The 21,119-nt window shown below is 40.8% G+C and overlaps 1 protein-coding gene and 1 long non-coding RNA gene across 8 annotated transcripts in view; one reads left to right on the top strand and one right to left on the bottom strand.

Moving 5' to 3' along the window:
- Positions 1-21,119, top strand: part of USH2A (usherin) — a 432,976-nt gene that overhangs the window by 263,735 nt on the left and 148,122 nt on the right. For all 7 annotated transcript variants that reach the window (XR_014218160.1, XM_082217159.1, XM_082217162.1 and 4 more), the window contains 4 exons: positions 3,467-3,617; positions 3,757-3,899; positions 8,950-9,578; positions 19,097-19,431. Coding sequence is in view for 6 of the 7 variants with exons in the window: in XM_082217159.1 (XP_082073285.1) it covers positions 3,467-3,617; positions 3,757-3,899; positions 8,950-9,578; positions 19,097-19,431 (1,258 nt within the window). In the remaining variant the exon portion in view is untranslated. The remainder of the gene's footprint in view (positions 1-3,466; positions 3,618-3,756; positions 3,900-8,949; positions 9,579-19,096; positions 19,432-21,119) is intronic.
- LOC309529789 lies at positions 12,654-19,268 on the bottom strand. Its single transcript, XR_014218460.1, has 4 exons — positions 19,180-19,268; positions 15,835-15,954; positions 15,454-15,630; positions 12,654-12,749 (listed from the first exon to the last, which is right to left on the bottom strand). It is a non-coding gene; the product is annotated as an uncharacterized lncRNA (long non-coding RNA).

Raw genomic sequence — 21,119 nt, 5'->3', positions numbered from 1 at the left:
TCTGGGATGGTTTCATAAGATCTTGTGGGACCGTCAGAGTTTCCGCGAGATCTCAAATGAGCATCCCTAGCCTCCCAGAGCTCTTGATCCTGAGCTGTATGAGGCTTTATAGGTTGAAAGAGATGTAGGGTAGAAACCTTGATTATTTTTATGATAAAAAGGGAAGTCATTCCAGATTTCTGAGCTTTCCAAGCCTCTTGTCCTCTTTTTCTTGCCATGTTGGGAAGATAAAGCTGTTTAACATATGACTACTGAATTATATATGCATGTGTGTGGTGACTGAATTATTCTTGAAGCTATGTGTCCTTAACAAGAGGTCAATAATACATGACAGCCTACAAAGCAACTATAGGTACCAATGGCTGTGAAAAGGAATTTATTCATTCATAGATTTAGATTAGCATGTGATATCCATTTGTTTGTTTATTCCTTGTTTTGGTAGCTCATTATTCTATGACAGTTATTGGCTGGGTATCTTTTTAAACAGCATGACATATACCGGTAATTGGCTTTCCTGGACAGCAATAGATTCCATCTAGTGTCTCCCTGACATGTATTTATAATCATTAATCAGTCAACTAATTGCTTATTGGCATTCTTTTATTCTTTGCATAATTTTAGCAGAAGTTCAGCTCGAGGATGATAAACTTGCAAAGATACTTGTAAAGATGATTTACCGTGTGTTCCTTTTAACTGTCCCTTTAAAAGCAGTGGCTAGATGTTGTTCAGCTACAACTCCTGTCACCCCAGACCCCACTCCAGGCCCAGATACTGGGCCTTGCTGGTTGGTGCTGATGGGAGTTGGAGTCCAGTAAACATCTTGAGGGTCACAGACTCCTTATCCTTAGCGTGGAGTGTGAGCCAATTGGCTAAGCAATGTGAATGCGTCAGACCCTGTGACTAGGCAAAACTTTAACTAACACCAGAGTCCAAATTACAAAAACAGAGTTATTTAAATATTTTTAAGAGAGCTGAAGAAATAAGCTATTTTAAAAGAAAGAAAACATATTCATTGAGATCTAAGGGAGACTTGGTTACTAAACAAAATTTCGTTAGCAGATATGAAGGCATTCAAAGGAAAGACAAGCAGCAAACCCACCCTTTTTAATCTCTGGAGATTCTGCAAAGGGCTGCCCAGTAAGAAGAGGCTCAACCAAACAGGAAGCCAGCTGCCTTTGACACCCCCGGGGTTCATTATGTAGAAAGAGGGTCCAGTGAGGTGGGATAAGAGATATTAATGGAACCATCCCCCTCTTGGTTTTTTTCTTGTCAGACCAGGTTGCAGGGGGAGGTGTGAGGTCAGTACTTTGGATGTGACTTAATCTTTATCTTGGTTAATGTCATGAAGAGTTTCTGAGCCCAGGCTGCTGTTCAAAACATCTGGGTTGGCGAAGGCTATCTTCAAGAGACAGAGATGGGTGGAGGCTTTTTGATATAGGGTGCAATTCAGTTTTGTAATACTTTTCATTCTTGTGCTTCTTCTTTGTAATTACACCATGCCATTTCACCATGCTAATTGAGCATTTACTGGACAAGATGTGTTGATTCAGTAAGTTACTGGTGGAGTGGTTGCCCCTTGAGGGCTATATTAAACCTTGAGCAGAGCATTTTGAGTAGCATTGCTTGTTAGAGCCAATATATCACCCTGATAGGTACATGGCTCTTCTGTTAAGAATGTGGCAGAGAAATTATTGCTGTCTTCTAATTATTGCTTAGATACTAAGCAATTCCTTGGAGGAGAAGTTGGGACTAAAGAGATGACAGAGGAAAATGTTTCCTGAAACACTCCTATTATTAAATATATGTGAAATGCTTTATTTTTGAATAATCAGTGGGCATTTGATATATGGGTGCAGGTGATTAGTTGCTTGGGAAGTTTAATGATCACCATGTGAACAGTTTCACAGAACACCTTTTTATTACTGCTCAACAAGAGACTCCACAGAAGTGCTTTGATCCTTTTGAGTGCAATTTTGTATTTTTTATGTTTTCAGAAATTATGTGTAAATTATATGTAACTCTTAATGCAATAGGACTATCCCACATTGACCAGCATGTAAACAAAACCTCTGTAGTCCATACTTAACTCTGCTTGGATTTACATGGAAATATGTTGCCTTTAATGGAAGGATTTGAAGTTTTTTTAAATTGCAGTTTCCCAAATATGTTGTCAAATTTGGAGTAGGGCTGGAGTCTGACTTATATTGCTGTGCCCAACATTTTAAATGGTATGTTGCGTGATTTGTATTGCTTATAGTTCTAAGTGTTGGATCATATTTTGCATTCTTAATACATTTGTAAAATGCCCAGAATATTTAGTTGTGGTTCGAGGACCCGACCCCCGCAATGTGGAATGAATACGCAAGGACACGTGATATAAGGTTAATGGGCAAGAAAAGGCCACAACTTTATTGATTACAGCAGTGAAAAGGTATTGGCTTAGGCATTGGATGTTTAAAACAAGGGGGTTTATTCACCAGTAGGTGGAGCCTGTTGATGCTAATCCAACTATAGGCTCTCCCCTGATGTTACTGAGGGTCGTGCCATGGCCTCCCGCCAAGCAGGCATCGGACAGAGTACACGACCGCTAAATTCCTTTAACGGAATACCCAAAAATTGAAGGCATAGGCGATGGCCACACCTAGCCCTTCGACACACCACAACACATTATTCCAATGTCTAACCGACCCACCAATACCACGAAAGTTGTGACGATTGCTACAAGGTAGGCAAAAAAACCAAAAAGCCTAATGCCAAATGGAAAAATTCCTACCAGGCCCCCCGGACAACCAGGGCGACCAACCTAAGGTCCATAGCAAGGCCAAGGAACACTAAAAACCCTGAGCTCAAAGGGAGTGGAGGGTGGGTGACTCGCGACGGGACGACAGAGAGTGAGGCCAAGGAGGGGCTGGCGCCGCAGCATTTAGGCTGCTGTAAACGCCCCCTCGGAGGCACCTGGTTGGGTGCCTGCCGATGGGCGTGGGCGCCAGCCAGGTGAGTGGGGGAGGCAGGCGGCTAACGCCCCCTGCTAGGGGCGGAGCTCGGGCTCCCGCCCACAACCACTCCCCTCTCTTCCAGGGAGGAGAGTCTTTGATGGGAAAGAAAGAAAGAGATAGATAGATAGATAGATAGATAGATAGATAGATAGATAGATGGAAAGAAAGAAAGGTGACTTGAACCTGTGGATTGCCAACTCCCTTTCTCTTTGAGAGTGTTTCATCTTAAATCCTGTTAGTGTTGGGGGAATAGTATGATAATGGCATTGCAATGGAAAGCCTATAGTACAATAGTGCAATAATGAAGAGGGGGGAAGAAGATGTTGAATTAAATGGACCATGCTTACATTGCTTTTGATCCTCTGAAACAGGTTTTGTTTGTTTGTTTTAGTGCATGGAGCATTTTGATTCCATCCAGCATATGTTCTCCACATTTTTCTCTGCTCTAATTCATCCATGTTTTTCGACAGCTCCAGATGGCATGTTGCCTCCAAGGCTTTCATCTGCCACACCGACCAGTCTTCAGGTTGTCTGGTCTACACCAGTTCACAACAATGCTCCAGGCTTACCCAGCTACCGACTCCAAATGAGGCCTAAGCACTCCCCAGAAGATAGACTAGAGTAAGCAAATAATAAAATCTATTCAACATAGTGAAGAAATGTAAAGTGATCTGCAGAGTAGCGTTTCTGTACATATGTAATGTGTCCCACCTTCATTTTGTTTCCTATTTTCTTTTTTAAAATGTATTTTTCCCTTTAGATTGCTTTCTGAACCTTCAGCTTCATTAACCCATTTAGTCACAGAACTGCAGCCGTACACATCATATGAAATGAGGGTTATCGCCTGCAATGGATACGGTGATACATACAGCAACTGGACTCTAATGACTACAGCAGAGGACAGTAAGTAGTTTGTGGAACTGCAGAGTGCATTTCTGCTTAAGTAAATGCCCACAAATACAGCATATAAGACATAATAATATCTGATTTAATGATAATAGCATTTTTCAAGATTCATCACTCAGCGCTCTTAAGCAGGTTAAGACCACAATCCTAAACACACTTATCCAGCGGTGAAATCAATGGAATATTGAAAAGCCAGATAAACATACATTAATTGCAGAAATTTGCTCCTATAATTTTGTTCGGGGGATCATACTGATCTGCAGCAAATGTGTTGTTTCTTAAAAAATTACTTTGGCTTTTCATTTATCTAATTTTAAACCTTGAAGTTCTGTTGGAAGCAGTATTTTTTTTTTGGGGGGGGGGACACTTGGGATGGCGGCAACACTTGGTGGGAACAGGATGTTGGAGTAGATGAGCCCTTAGCCTAATAATCTATCATTGCTCTTCTTATGTACCACCAAGAGCTACTCAGACCCTGGTGCCTGAAGCTATTGTTTGTTTGCTTTTAATGCACATAGAAATGAAAGTTGGATGCAGGAAAGCTGCATCCTTGATGGAATCTGCATCCAATGTTTGCCTTGTTTTGTGATAAAGCTAGACCTAGGTGGACTCTACACACCTATAAAAAAACACTGCAATAAATCCTTTTTAAAAAAGTGTTTTGAAAAATACATTGAATCTGGCATAGTTCACTGTCGCCATCTAGTGTCACATTTGTATGTTGTATTTTATAACACATTTAAAACGTTTTATTTGCAGCCGTGTAGCTGAGTCCTTAGATGGATTTCACACTTTCCCCACCCCTCACCAGTGTCTTTAACATGTAGAAAGACAATGGACAAAGCTTTTTCGGCATGGCAGTGCATCTTTACCTACTGTATTTCAGTCTGCTAAGGAGCTCTTTGAATACAAGAACTCTGCCAGAAGCCACATTTGGGTGTGGGACTTCTTTATTGCTATAACTATTTCCCGCAACCTTCGAACCAGCAGTTGGTTAGCAGTGATAACATTTCCTGAACAACTCCCCATTTTGGTTGTATTTATGATACCACCACTGAGATATCCTCTGAAACTGGTATATTGTGCTTTACTGATGTGTTTTCCTCACCCTCCGAAAACATGCAACTCTCATTACGTTTAATATTTAATAATCACTTTCTATTGCCCGCTGTATGTGTTTGGACTCTACTGTCCCCACGGGTGTCCATGAGAGGTTAATTGGCTACCCCACTTCACCCCAGTCTGTACCAGTAAGTAAGTAAACACTTGTTTCTAGTCAGGTGATTAGAAAAGGTTAATGATAATTTTGTACCATTCTTTAGAAAGTAGAGACTGAACTTTTGAAGCAGATGAGCAAAATAGCCTCCCATAAAAGATAATTTAATTTGCCAAAATGAAACTACCTTCCAGTATTAATGCTGTAATGAAATGGCTTGAAGAATGAATCAAAGACATTAAGGGAAGTCATATGCCCCTCCCCCCTCCACTCATCGTATTCTGTAGTTCGCTCTATAAACAATTCCTTCTGAGTAAAAAGAGTTTATTATTTTATTTTCAGCATTGGCAGGCTAAGCTGTGTTGCTGTCATCCTCTTGCAGTCTTCCTTCCAGTGACAACCACATTGACAACATGTTATATTCCACATTGATTTTACAGTTAAGGAGCTGATTGTGATATATAGAGATTTTAAGAATTCAGCTGAGAGGCTGACTTTTGCCTTTTATCATTCCATTAAAATTTTATAACCATCTTTTTCATGTCATTTCACCCATGAATTCTTACTTTAGAAAGTGATAGCTACTGCTGTGAGCATAACTTTTTCTCATGTTCAGAGCTTTTTATTGTATTAGCAAACTACCCCAATTATAGTTAATACTTGTGTTTTACATAATTGTGCTGACCCTTTCAGCCAAGCAGGACCATGCTAGTTGGTGTGTGTGTGTGTGTGTGTGTGTGTGTGTTAAAAATGATTCTGCTTGTCACTTAAATGGGAAGTACTCTGCAAGAGTCTTGGGTACCACGATTTAACACTTCTCTATCCAGAGGGGCCAATTAAACAGCTCTCCAAAGTCTTGTTTGAATTGAGTGAGTTTTAAAGGTCTGCCTTTTTAAAGAGCTGCAGAGAGAGCATATGGAAAGACATCCCTTAAAAAAAAAAGTGGGGGGGGGGAGAGAGTAGAAAATTGAAGTTAAGCATCTCTTCTCATATGTTATAGCAGATAATGTTAAGAGGGCTATGTCTAAACTCTGCAGGGGTTTGTAGCACAAGTTCATCTCATTATCCCAAATGTTTCACCTATAATGCCAGCAATGTACTCAGTAGGGATGAAAGGCTTATTCCTCTTATCGCAAGGGAGAACAAACTGCTTGATTATTTTCCTCCTGCAGATACCCACAGTTTGATTTTTCAGATATATGTATAATTAGAAAAATTGCTGATGACCAGCCCTGAAAAAATCTTCAAAGAGCTTTGCATTTATTTAAGATGCATATCCAAAAGTCACCATGCCTTTTATTTAATATGCCTTAAATGTGGCATTTCCCCCCTCCTGTGTTATTATCATCCTAAAAAAAAAATGTAGCTTCAACAATATTAAATCTATATACCTTTGCTGGCACTGTAAACATTCAAAATACCATTCTCCCACCCTCCCAGTTATGAATATAAAAGTTCAAATTCTGATTTAAATTAAATGAGTGCCAAAATTGGTTGGGTTTCAGTAGCACACTGCATCTGTTGTGCATTTTGTTTGTTCTATAGTCTTTTGAAATGTGAAATAACCCTGAAATAAAATATCACTTTTTAAGGCTGTTGCAGATCAGTTCCCATTTAAGTGACAATCAGAATCAGAGAAACTTCTTTATATAAAATTTCTAAGCATGAGTAAAAGTGCAACTGGTACCAGGAACAGAACTTAGGGTGATTTATCAGCAATTAAACAGACCTCCTTCAACAATGCTTCATGCCAAAATTATTGTTCTTTCTTCCTTATACTCTCATCATATTTTGTTTAATAATGGCCCAAACTGGCTTTTCTTCCTCCTGTATACTAACAAGCACTATTAATATGCTTTCAGTGGGCAGTAAATAGTGGCTGCATGTGGAATATCTCCTGGTTCTAATATGATACGGAACGTAACTCAATCATTGACACTCAATTAAAAAAATGTGAGCCCTTTTGATTCTCTGAAACTTTTAAAAAAGCCTTCAACAAACCAAAAGCTGTTTTAAACAATTACTGTACCCAAGTATATCTTTTTTAAAGATTTTCAATAAAATCTAATGTTCACAGAAAATGTCATAAATGTCAAAATTGCTGTGGGCAGAATAGGTGGATATAGTATTTTCTTGATCTGCTGTAGCAATTTATAGATTTCAGGACGTGGTTTATAAGAATGCTAAATGTTCTGGAATTACAGCTGTTACTGATCAGTGATTGAGCCAGATTTGTGTTATTGCACCATGTTCTTGCTTGTACCTAGAGAGCAGTAAAGCCTCAATATAATAAAAAGCACCTGCATTTTAAATGAAATTTCAATTGAAAAACTTAACAACCCTTCAAATTGCAGAATTTAACGCAGCCCAGTAAAGCTTAAATAACACTTTGCCTCCACAGGCTGAGGGTTTTTGCATTCAAGGTGACTTGATTGTGTCGCATGGCGAAATTATTTACAATTAAGGGATTTCTCTGGAGGGGGCTGCAGAGTATTTGCTGTTCCACAACACCTATGCAGGCATATGGTCGGTCTTTTTCAGTATTCATGGAGGCTCCTGAACCTTTATGATAATTGAATCAGTTAGAGTGCTGAGTGGAGCAAGCATAAAACCTGTTAACCTAAAGGTCAGATCTGTGCATTGTTTATTTATCAGTAGGTGAAAGAGCTAAATCGGCAGCTTCTGTCACAGTCACAGTAAAAAATCACCTGTAATATTAACAGGGAGTAGATAAATTGCAAAAAAGGGATTAGAATGATAAACAGAAGAGAGCAAAATATTGCATATATAATGAGAGTTGCAGCAGTGGCTTTTACTGGGCTATAAAATGCATAGGCTTGTTAAGACAGCCTTATGGGGGTAATTAGGAGAATGCTCTAGAAAAATGGTAACAGAAGCTAGAACCGTGGTTCTAAATGGTCTTCGCAGTTCTGAATTGCCTTCGCAAGAATTTAGTTGCCAACACAGTAACACTCCACTATTGATGGTTAGGTATGTGCATTGGTGAGGCAGTTTTGTGTAGTGGGTAGAGTGCTGAACAGTGGACACTTAGGTTCATTGGTCCGATTGGCTGTTAAGTTCACTAGCCCGCTTTTGGCAAGTCATTATCTCTTAGCCTAACACATGCCCCAGCACTTTTGCTAGTTTAAGGCCATTAGATGATACCTGACAGATCAAACCAAAGGTTGTCCAGGGGTGGACAACATTGGTTGTACCATTAGACAGAGTGAGGACTCTGGCAGCAGTTGCCTGGGTGAGGAAAGTGATGAAGTGCCCCAGAAAAACTGGGACAGCCCTTTTTTTTTTTTGTACGATAGCATAGCAGCCATTTTGGGTGCTATGATCTTGAATGATTTCTCACCGAGTTCTCACTCTGAAAAAGCAGTTTTTCTGGAGCCACAATCCTGGATGGCACTGCCAAAGTGTGCTCTTGGGCACCTAAAAAAGTGCATCTTTTGGGCTCTGTGATCTTGCTCAGGTAATGTGAATCATGCAAGAGCACAGCCAGGAAGATGCACACTCCAGTTTGGGCACTCGGCATGTTGGAGTGTATGGGTATCGAAAGACAGAGCTATTGTAACATGGATTCTGATCTGTCCCCTTTAAGCTAATCTGCTCCCCTCATGTTCAGTGAGGCATATTGTCCCTTCACCAGTGTTGAAGTAAAATTAAAATGCCAGTCCAATCAACTTCTTTGCATGGAATGGCCAAGGCAGGTTTGTGTGTCTTGTTCTTTGTTTCAGATATCAAATTATCCTGAACTAGCCCTTGGTGTAGGGCACCTTTTTCAGCCTAGTTATTAATCACCCTTTTCCTCATTTTGTGTTACAGAACCAGGTCCTATGGATCCACCACTTCTATTGAATGTTAAATCCAGAGAAGCAACTATCTCCTGGCAGCATCCATCAAAGCCAAATGGCATCATCACCCACTACAACATTTACCCAAATGGCCAGTTGCACACTACTATTCCAGGAACCAGATCTAAATTCACTGTACATTCCTTGCGCCCTTTCACAGTTTATCACTTTCAAGTAGAAGGTTGTACTTCCAAAGGATGCTCTCTTTCCCCCGAGACAACGCCCATAAAGACCCTTCCAGATGCACCTGAAGATATCCCCGCTCCAGAGCTCTATTCGGACACACCGACGTCTGTGCTAATATCATGGCAGCCGCCTCTTCATCCAAATGGGCAGGTGGAAAACTTTATAATAGAAAGGAGAGTGAAGGGAACGGAACAAGTATCCACAGTTGTTACCTTGCCCTTCAATTATTCAAGGAGTTTCCTGGACCAGAGTGCTGCCCTTAGCCCTTGGGTGAAATATGAATACAGATTATTGGCAAGTACTTTCAAAGGAGGCATTAATAGTAGTGCATGGGCAGAAGTTATCACTAGGCCCTCGAGACCTGCGGGCATCCAACCTCCCGAGGTGCAAGCATTGGGACCAGATATCGCACAGGTTTGTTGAGTTTCATTTTTGTGAATGCCATTGCACATTATCACTAAAATCACCAGAGGTAAATTCTAGCTTATGTTTAGAGAGTTTACTGCACTGCATACAGTGTACTGTGTACAAGAGTAGCTTCCATAGACCGGCACCAGGACCTGCATACTGTCTCATACCACAGCTACCTTTCCTTGACTTTTTAGTGTTTTCTGGTGGTCACAAAGACAGCCCATGTGGTCTCCAGGTCTCCCTAATCGGTTTCACTCCAGCTAGTCATTCCCATATTCCCTATCCCACACATACCGATGGGTCTGAGACCCTGGGCATAACTGCTACCTTATTTCATGTGTAGCCACCATGGCAGGAGGGTGGGGATTTGTGTCCCTCCTGATGCTGTTGGGATACAGCTCCCCCATGCCTGACTACTAGCCATGCTTGCTGGGGCCGATGGGAGTCCAACATCTAGAGGGACCCAGGTTCCTTGAACATGCCTTATCGTATACACCACACACTTATTAACTGACTGAGATTCTGTGGTTTAGTATTTTTTTTTTAATCCCAAATCAGCAGAAATCCAGCCTGCTCCTTATTGACTGAGAGTATGGTCATTTATGCCTTCATGGGGACTCTGTTATTTCAGTTAGTAACCTCAGAATCAGGGTGGACTGTGTGCTACTTTCTTGGGTACGGATCATCAGCCCCTGCAGTTGGTTGGTAGTATAAAACCTCTGGGTTGTTCAGGCTGTTGGGTGTATTTCAATGCCTTGCCTTCTGCCTTCACCTGGTATCTTCTGCATGCAGCACTTCAGGTTCCCTCCTTAGATTTTCTAGCACTTTGCTATTTCCTAGTTTCAGATTCTCGAGCTTCCAGATCAAACTATTAATCTCAGGGCTACAAGTGGGAGAGCACCCTCCAAGCCTGTTTTAGATATGGCTATTGTTTGCCCTTGTTGGACTCTGCCAGGGCTGCTCTGCTGAAACTTCTCTTTGGCATTTGTCTGTAAAAGGTAAAGGGTAAAGGGACCCCTGACCATTAGGTCCAGTCGTGGCCGACTCTGGGGTTGCAGTGCTCATCTCGCTTTATTGGCCGAGGGAGCCGGCGTACAGCTTCCGAGTCATGTGGCCAGCGTGACTAAGCCGCTTCTGGCGAACCAGAGCAGCGCACGGAAACGCTGTTTACCTCCCCGCCGGAGCGGTACCTATTTATCTACTTGCACTTTGACGTGCTTTCGAACTGCTAGGTTGGCAGGAGCAGGGACCGAGCAACGGGAGCTCACCCCGTCGCGGGGATTCGAACCACCGACCTTCTGATCGGCAAGTCCTAGGCTCTGTGCTTTAACCCATAGTGCCACCCGCGTCCCGGCATTTGTCCGTACTCAGCTTTAAAAAGGTAAAGGGACCCCTGACCATTAGGCCCAGTCGTGACCGACTCTGGGGTTGCGGCGCTCATCTCGCTTTATTGGCCGAGGGAGCCGGCGTACAGTTTCCGGGTCTCAGCGTCCCCCAAATTCAGTGAGATGCCACTTCTATACCAGGAAAAAGTCAGGGGTAGGGAACCTGTGGCTCTCCAGATATTGCCATCCCTGACCATTGGTTATACAGGCTGGAAGTAAAGGGAGCTGTGGTTCAATGAAACTTAGAGGGCCACCAGTTCTCCACTCCTGGGTTAGATGTGTTAATTTAGTGTTTAACCTCAAACCAACAACTCAGCCTATTCCTGTCCTCCCATCTATAATATTCTGTTCTTTATTATGCTGTTGAAATGCTTCCAGTTTTCTCTCACACACCTGAAATACTTGGAATACTACTGTGGGGGCATTTAATTTTAACCCCAGAGCCAGCCTAAAATGTGTACGATACAAAAGAGAGAGAACACAAAAAATGAACAGCCCTACCCTTCTAGACATTATTAAAATGCTAATTGCTGTGAGTGTTAAATGTTCTGTGTTTTCAAATATGTGTCAAAATATCTGCTTTGTTTTAAATCTTTAAAGGAGTTAAAATCAATGTGTAAGTTGACTAACTAAGGAAAGAGCAGCCTTAGAGCACTACCTAGGAAATTTTCAATTATTCACATCCTTCATTTGGGAATGAACTCTAGAGGACAGGATAACTACCATTGTTTTGGCTTGCATACAAACTTCATTCAAGGGAAATTAGTGTAACCAAACAAGAGGGATTTTTGTAGCTTAGAAGCCTCTTTTGTGTAAATACACACATGCTTCCATGGATTCAGTCTTGTACTAGTGCCAAAAGGCATCGGTACAGTAGCTTGCTCACTAGAGCACAAAACAAAGGACGTTTGCATAAGTCTAGAGACCAGCCACTTAAATTATTGGTGCTATTTATGGTTTGGTTAGTCCTCTTGAATAATGAGAGTGCATGTAGATACTCAGTTTATGCTAAACAATTTGAATATATGGATAGAAACAAGTCAAATGATAAAATCTAGAACCACATTTTGAAATATTGATAAGCAGGTCTATATCTAAAATGGTGAAAATGCTGCAGACTTTTTGAAATGTATTGCACCCATATCACTGCCCAAATGAACTCAACCTGTAGTTGCAAATATGTAATTTATTATAGACCAGGGTTTATTGTGATGCATGGAAAGAATACTTAAACAAAGTGGGTAGGAATACATCAAAACCGTCTGATACAGTCAACTCGCAACTTGTGTGCATTTGAGTAACATGCATTTAGTTTTACACGCTTAAATAAATAAATAAATGGGATGGAAATGGAGCAGGCATCAAATCGCCCGGGGGGGGGGGGGATTTGACAAGCCCACCTGCCATCCCTGGAATGTAACCCCCACATAAGTTGAGTCGCCTGTACATAGCAAGAAAATAGGAAAATTAGTATTTAAGACAAGAAGTCATATAACTACAATAAGAGATCAGAATGTGTGCATGTCTGTGTATCAAACTAACTGTATTAAAACCTGATTGAAACATTGGTAATACCTTGTAGAAAACCGAGAATAAAGTGATGGTGATTAAATAATTCTTGCTTAATAAATCATGGTTTATTAAGCTGAGAATGAACGCTATGTCTGCAGTCTCTGTGCTCTATGTGAACATGCTTCAGCGCTAAGGGATATTGGACCACTCTGTTGGAAGTGGGAGCCAAATTCCCACTGTTCACCTGTTCATCCGAGGTCAGGAACAGAAACCACAGCTGTTGACAAAATGTGAAAAAGAGAAGAACATGACAGTGAAAATTGTTTAGAAATGATATTTACATTCCCACTATAACAATGGAAAATCTATATATTGTCATTGTTATCATTGTCAAGAACTTCAATTACACTTTTAAATGGATATAATCCTGTCTGTGTCTTATCTCTTCCGGGCTATTGTAATCTGTCTGTGGCAGAGCTTGAACTAAAGCTCTTGCCCTACTGTATCCAGCATGCCATATTGGCTCTGTCTATATAGGGAAAAGGGACAATGCAAGAAAAAATGAGTACATGCCCTGCTCACACAGCATCTCATACCCCTGCAGGGTATATATGGCATATATCAGCTGTTGTGGAAACAGAACAGGTGTTGGACAGATGTGCTGATACAGCTCTACACTTATTTTGTACTGAGTATTTTAATAGTGAAGAAGCCATTTCATAGCAGCATGTGTGTTCAGTAGATTCTTCATCCCCTCCAGGTTCCCAATCCACAGGTCTCATACCTTGTATTTGTGACATATGGTGTTCAAGTGCAGCAGTGACTTTCTGCATATGTACACCTTACTTTTTTGTTACATGCTTCTGTTGTATTATTTTAATTTAAAGCATAGCAGTATTTTTGAATGCATTGTTTTAGATGATACTGTGATTTAACATTTTTGCAAGTTGCATTGAGTAGTGCTTGAATGAATGAATGAATGAATGTGCTGCAGAAATGTGACATAGATTGTGTAATGCCGTAATAACACTTTAGACAAATGACAATTGAAAGGTAGCCTGCAGAAGATGCTAGAACAGCTTAACTGTTCCACAGATCTCTGGTGCAGATTCTTAGGCCAGAATTATGCTTTATGCCAGACACATGGAAACTTTTTACCATACATGACTTTTCCTCCCTGGATGAGGAAAGCTAAGGGCAATCCAGACGTCCATGTGCAAATTGTTTTACCATTCCCAACCTCATGTAGTCCACCAGGCTACTTAAGCCCCACCACTTTCCCATGTAGAAAGTTAGGTACTGACATAAACATATAGCCTTAGCTTCTCAGGAAGATTCCCTGAGTAATTCCTAATTCCAGTAGTAATTATTTTTCTTTGATTATATGTCCCATTTCCAGCAAATGTATAAAGAAGCAGAATATATTATAAAGAATGACATATTAATTTTTCTTATTTAGTCATACATCATCATGAATGGTTTTGTGATTTGTAACGTTTGAAGAACTTTACTATAACATTCCCAGTAGCAAACAGCTTTCTTTTACTTGGCTCGAACCTTCATTTTGGCTTGAATGTTTATTCTGGAAGTAGTTAAAAACAGCAGGCCACTTCTACTTCCTTCAACATTTCGTTGTCATATGTGACTGGGAGGTGGTTTTGCATTTTACTTGGTGGGTTACAAATTTTGTACTCTCTACTTTGCCATATCTCAGGCTATACCTTTAAAGCACATTCAACACATTATTTTCCTCAAAGAAGTCTGGGTACCGTAGTTTACCCCTCAGTGAGTTACAATTCCCAGCTATCCTTAACAAACTGCAGTGCCCAGTGCCTTGAAGGAAAGCACATTCTTTCCTTCACAGTAACCCTACCCCTACATAGTCCACGTCCAGCATAGGTGTTTTGTTTTAACCCTGTGCCTTTTTCTCAGAAGACATTATTCTGTTTAACATGAAAGGTTTTGACTATGTCAAAAAGAAATGCTTCCCAAGGTTATAGCTGTTTAATGGGAGGGAAATGGCTAATTTCTATCCCTTTAAATTTTGTGGTGGAGAAAATAAGGTGCTTTGATCTTTAAATGACAGCTTCCTGAATCATTATAGTGAATTAGTTAATCTCTCCCAGAAGCTGCCCTATTCTAGCTTCCTCTTGGGCACCCTCTTTCTTAGTCTTCACACTGAGCTTCAAATCAGTGTACTGCTGTTGTCAACACCAAAACATTGAATGTGCCCTCTTATTTTCATACATTACTAAACTCTCACCTTAAAGGTCATCCAGCTTAGTAAAGAACAGCAGAAACAAGCACTGCAAGGTATGTTTTTTTTAAAAAAAAACATTTACAGTGCTGTATTTTTGTTGCACAAGTCAAGAACTTTGTTGTCCTCCCTACGCAAGATGATCACTATGATCACTATTCTTTTCTCTGGAGACATTTTGCTTACTATGGCAAGGAGATCCAAAGAACTTCCATTTTTGACTTGCATTTCTTAAGCAGCAGAATCCACCACCTTCCCCATGGCGGATGGCAAGCAACTTTACAAGTCTGAAAAGATGGAAGCTTAAAAAGCAATTATGAAGTAGCACAATGGTTTGCTTGAACCACAGCAACAAAAGAACAAGCCACAAGGTATGCCTAAGCCCTCAGGTGAACAAAGAAACACAGGAAGCAGCCATATATGGAATCAAATCATTGTTAACTCCCTATTTTCTAGCTAAGTATTTTCAACACCGACTGGCAGCCAGGGTCTTCCCTGAAAATGCCTGGGATTGAACCCAGGAGTTTCTGCATGCAAATGATGTACTTTACTACTGAGCTACAGTCATTCCCATAGAAATTAGCATTTTGCATCCAGGCCTGTCGTATTAGAGGGCACTTTTATAGTCATTGCATCAGCAGAGGAGTTCATAGAAGACATTTTTAAGTCTCGGGAAATCTGAAAGGTTTCATTAGCTGCCATTTGCCAAAATGGACTTTCCTACCTGTTCCTTCCTGCTGTTGCTCCCTGACTTCTTGGAAGCATGTTCAGTTCTGTAGAACGGTGTTCAGTGTAGCATGGGCAATGCAGCTGTAGGGTTGGAGGAAAACCAGCAGAAACAGGCATCCAGCCCCTTTGCATGAGTGTAAACACCTTCTGGTTGACTCTGCTGGATCCAAACCTGTATGAATTACATTTTTAAAATCTTTACAGGTTAAGACAAGATAATTACAATAAGTGTATAATTACAAGAAAAGTTTTGTTAAGTAAGTGAAGTACCAAATATACTCAAGCCACATATTGTGAAGGTAGATCCATCTCAACTTAATATCAATCAATAACACAAGCACATTGCTTTCTAAAATCACTACATACGGTTTCGTACACAGTGTCACCAGTCAAGGCAAGGCCGGAAGTTCTGAGCTTGAAGTTAAGGATGGATCTGTCAATTTTTGTTTTTCCTCAGTTACTCATTTTCCATTCTTGAGGCCAGTTCTTCACATTTCTGCAAGAATTAGCAATTCAGTGTATTTTAAGTGCATGAAAATTAATCAGCATCTTATTGAAAATTTCTCTGAATATACACAGTTTTGCAAGTAATGCCTCTAATATAATGTCATTTATATATTATTTTTACTAATATATGCATTTTATACACACATTCCCCCAAATGCACCATTTTGTACACACTGTTTGGTTGAAGAACCGCATCTTAAAATTCAGAGAGCTGTGAATTTCAAAGGATAGCTGCGATTCAGTTTGTGTATTCTTTCGGAAACTGAAAACCAGGAAGGTTGGCATTAAAATCCTCACCAAGTTGAATTTCTTCTACATCCTCACTGTGAGTTGGAACCCAGCGTACTGTATCCAGAGGACGTTTTGAGCAGTGCAAAAGCATTTTGTCCTGTGCAGACCTGCAATTGTTTTTCCTTTGCAGGAAGAGTTTTCTGTAGCTAGCCTTTCTCCCTCTCTTTCCTCTCTTTTTTGTAGAGATTGTAGCACACTCCATGCTACAATGGAATAGTTGCCGGTGCCAATTCTGTAACAAGTTCTCTCGGCTCACAAGCACTAGCTCTTTGATAGACATGAAAGAGCAACCTGATCAGATTTTGGGCATCTGCCCTAGAAATGTGGAATGGCTGCAAGGCACTCAAGTAGCATGATTAATTAAGCTTTATTTTAAATGACTCCTGTAGGGGTTGACTAAAGCAGGTGGCTTAATAGAAGAGGGTGTTTGAGAAAGAGTCATTTTTATACATCTTAAAAATAGGTTCTGTGATGGATGCTAGAAAGAGAAGATCACAGAAAGGCTATAGCCAGTCTTTAACACTCCTTCTAAATGAATGGAGGTTGACATCACAGGACACTTGGCAAATGAGGACAAGGGGGGGGGGGGAAGATCTCGATAATAGCTTTTGCTGTTCACCATCACAAGACACTGAGAAAAATATCTGAGGCTTTGGTGAGTGTGTTTTCTTCCAAGCTGGTTTCACCAATAATAATTAGGTAGAATGAGATGGCGTCCAAGTAAATCTGCATCCCCAGTTCTGAAGGAGTAGCTGTGCTGTTGTCCAGCAAAACAAAAATGATGATACCAGTGGCATTTTGAAGATATTAAATATATTGTGGCAAAAGCTTTCGTGTGCATGAAGTAGTTGTGCAGGTATAAGCAGCTTCCGGCAGCCTTGAACCCTGCAAATGTTCTGGACCACAACTCCCACCAGCTCCCCATATTGTGACCGATGGCCAGGGATGTTGGAAGATGTAGTACAAAACACCAGGCAGACCTAGGCTAGGGAAGGCTGAAGTAGGGGAAGAAAGGTTTCTTTCTTGTTTCTCCTACAAAGTGAAACCCAGACCTGTGTTCTTAGGTGGGGAATACTTCAGTGCTGTATTTTAGCGCAAGGCAGCTTATTAATAACCAGCACACACCTGCTACTTTCAGCTTCTGTTCGCATCCCTTCCAGGAACATAAAAGCATTACAGTTTTCTGTGGTCTTTCTTGTTTACATCCTCCTTTTACAGTCACCTGATTCTCGGAGAGGAATGGTCAACTGCCACCTTGGGGTTTTAGTTGTGCATTGTAATACGTGTAAGGTGTAGCAGGAAGAAATGTCTTTTCTTTCATGTTGTAAATTACAGCATAATATTGCCTTGCTTGGATGATTTTACACTGTTTCATTAGGGAGGATGAAGATAATGCAAATAACTAGGATGGATTCAGTTCTGCCTCCCCCTAGCTTTAGATTTGTTTTTGTGTGGTGCTTTTGTCATTTACTTTCATGTTGTGAGTTAGGAGTAACAAAAAAAAAAAAAAAACCCTGAATAGGAATTTTTAAGCCTTGCCAGAGTGAAATCTTTTCCATGACGATACTATTAAGCCGTTCCTGCTCCTGTGATTTAAAAGTTGCAGTTAACAATGTTTTCTTTAATACTGTTCCAAGTTCTTTTTACCTAAGACCTTTAGTGTTGCTAAAAAAATTCTGCTGCTAGGTGCCTTACAAGTATCACAGACTAAAAATTTAACGAGTTCTTAATGTCTGGCATTTATTTATTCCCTAGTGGTTTTTGAAATCTGGCCCGTTTATACATTGGTATATTTTCGACTGTGAAATTACTGATCTAAGAGTGGTCAGAGTGAAGAATTGTTTGAGGACTAGGAAAAGATATTTGATAATTCTGTTATGATTTTATTTATTTTATAGCACTCACATTTTACCAGCTGATTGACATTAATATACCGTATTTTTCGTCCCATAGGACGCACCTAGTTTTTTTGGGGGGGAAATAAAGGAAAAAAATTTCCTTCATCTCCGCCAAGCTAAGCAGTTGGCCCCTTATCTCTCTTGCCCTGACCTAGCCACTGTGATCCATGCGATGGTCACCTCCAGACTGGATTATTGTAACTCGCTCTATGTGGGGCTGCCCTTGAGACTGACCCAGAAACTCCAGCGGGTGCAGAATGCCGCGGCGAGACTCCTTATGGGGTCTTCGCTGTGAGATCACATTCATCCGGTACTATACCAGCTGCACTGGCTCCCGGTGGAGTACAGGATCAGGTTTAAGGTGCTGGTTTTAACCTTTAAAGCCCTATACGGCCTAGGACCCTCGTACCTACGGGACCGCCTCTCCTGGTATGCCCCACAGAGAAACCTACGGTCTGCAAATAATAACATCCTCAAGGTCCCAGGCCTCAGAGAGGTTAGGCTGGCCTCAACTAGAGCCAGGGCCTTCTCGGCTGCGGCTCCAATCTGGTGGAATGCTCTGTCACAAGAGACTAGGGCCCTGCGGGACCTGACATCTTTCCGCAGGGCCTGCAAGACAGAGTTGTTCCGCCAGGCCTTTGGTCAGGGCGCAGCCTGACTCCCTCCTCTGGCAACCTGCACAGAATTTTGCTTAATCGGTTGCCATCAATCTGATTTTAACTAATTTTTATAATGAAATATTTTTAGAATGTGTGACTATTTGACTGTTTGATTATTTGATTGTTCTTAGCCGCCCTGAGCCCGGCTTCGGCTGGGGAGGGCGGGATATAAATAAAATTTATTATTATTATTATTATTATTATTATTATTATTATTATTATTATTATTAAAATCTTGTAAAATTCTCTTTCTTTAAAGAAAAAAAACTTTATTTTTTTCCAGGTTTCTTGGAAGGCTCCTTTCATACTGAATGGAGAAATACTTAGTTATGAGATCCGCATGCCAGACCCTCGAATCACCCTTACCAGCAACTTATCATCTTCAATGAACCACGTAGTAACCAATCTAATCCCTTTCACAAACTATTCAGTCACCATAGTGGCTTGCTCTGGTGGAGGTGGCTACATTGGAGGATGCACAGAAAGTCTGGCTACGTACGTGATGACTCATCCAACCCTCCCCCAAGGCATTAGTCCATTGTCTGTGACCCCAATCAGTGAATCATTCATTGCGGTTTCCTGGCAACCACCATCCAGGCCCAATGGGCCCCACATAAGGTAATGTAAATAGCAACATATGCAACTTAATGAAAATATGGGTCTCTACATATGCCCAGAGAAATTGTTTTTAAGCTGTGGTCTCAGGAACCCTAGGGTTCTTTGGAAGGTTTCCAGGGTTTCCTGAAGTAAAATGTTCCATAATGGCAGAAAAGACTGCTGGCTCACCACAAGACCAGGGAGATGTTGAGTATTTCTGTGGGATATTTTCTCATCATTTGAGGCCTAGTAGGCTTCTCCAGGGCCCTGAAATGCTTCCCAATATAATCCATAAGGTGTCCTGTGGCAGACAAATCAGCGTGGAACAGATTGTAGTTCTAGATTTGTACACTATGAAAGCTGAATTCCCATTTGTGTGTTATCTGAGACCATCCTTTTTGTGATGTGTTTTCTGTCCTTAAGATGGTTCCATATTTTTCTGGAAGTTCAGCCACCTTCACTTTGATCCCAAAGTCTTTTGTTTTGGGTTGATGTTGGCCAACATAACAATGGAGTGAGAAAGAGCTGATCAAAAATGCAGGTGCGGAAGAGTTTGCCAACGCACCACATGTCTGTAGAATCAAAGTTTCAGTCTTTCTATACTGGCTGTCTTAGACCTTCCTGCTCCTATCTACAAAGCAGTTCTTCCAGTGTAGCCCTGGAATGACCCTCTGGACTTCAGAAAAAAGGAAATTATGCATGTGTTATGAGATCTTATTCTCTTTCTTGCTTAATATGTAACTATGAGACATTCCAGCAGACTAATTGCATACATTGCAGAATAATAAAATAGTCAGATTTGGGAAGCAATCTACATTACTGTATATATTTACAGCATGGTTCTCTCACCACTGGTAAGAGAAGCAACACAACATAACCTGCACCTGAAAACTTCATTTTCTTCATGGTGTGCCATGCTGCTTCCAACCAGAACAACCACTGAAGCAGTTGCTCAGCACAATGTGTTGGGAAGAGAAGAGGATAGGGCACCTGCCACCAGTGGAGGCGATTTGTACGCAGTCACTATCCAATGCTTTAAAAGATTGTGATATTTCTCATGGCTTCTACATCAAATTACAGAGAGACCAACCAGAACTAAATAATTCTGCGGGATTTGGGAGGCGGGGAGGAGAGGATGGTTCTGTTGACATTGATAAACTAATAACATTGAAATGGTTCCTATGATGTGAAGACAGCAGCATATTTTGGTGATGTTAACTTTGGAATTCAGTTTCTCGGGTTGCTCTCTTGGGATAGAGGTGAAATTTATACAAAGAGAAAGAAACTTGCAATCCACAAATGAGCTGAAATTTGAATACTTCAGCTTGAGTCCCTTTACTATAGTTGATTTCAACCAAAACACTGGTCTGTTGACTGTAATAAACTGAGGGTGGCGGTGATGAACTGAATCACTATAACAAAGCTATATTAAGAGCACAATCCACAGCTTGTTTATTTCATTGTCATTCCTAAATAGCCTCATCTAAATGTGCTCCAATGCAACAATTGTCTATTAGTATTTATGTCTGAATTTTATACAGTGCTGTGTATATGCAGTTTACTGTGGTTTTAAGTTCCTTCAGTTCCTTAATCTACATTGCCAGTGTTCACGTGTGCATTGATTAATTACAGCAAACAAATATTTGAATGTAATCATACATGTAGCTGCATCGAGATTATCTGTGGGTGGAGTTTTAATACCAATGCAT

The sequence above is a fragment of the Podarcis vaucheri genome (genome assembly GCF_965113315.1).
Source record: "Podarcis vaucheri genome assembly, chromosome: 3".
Taxonomy (NCBI): Eukaryota; Metazoa; Chordata; class Lepidosauria; order Squamata; family Lacertidae; genus Podarcis; species Podarcis vaucheri.
Note: the sequence above shows the minus strand (reverse complement) of the source record. Positions and strands in the feature narration are given on the sequence as shown.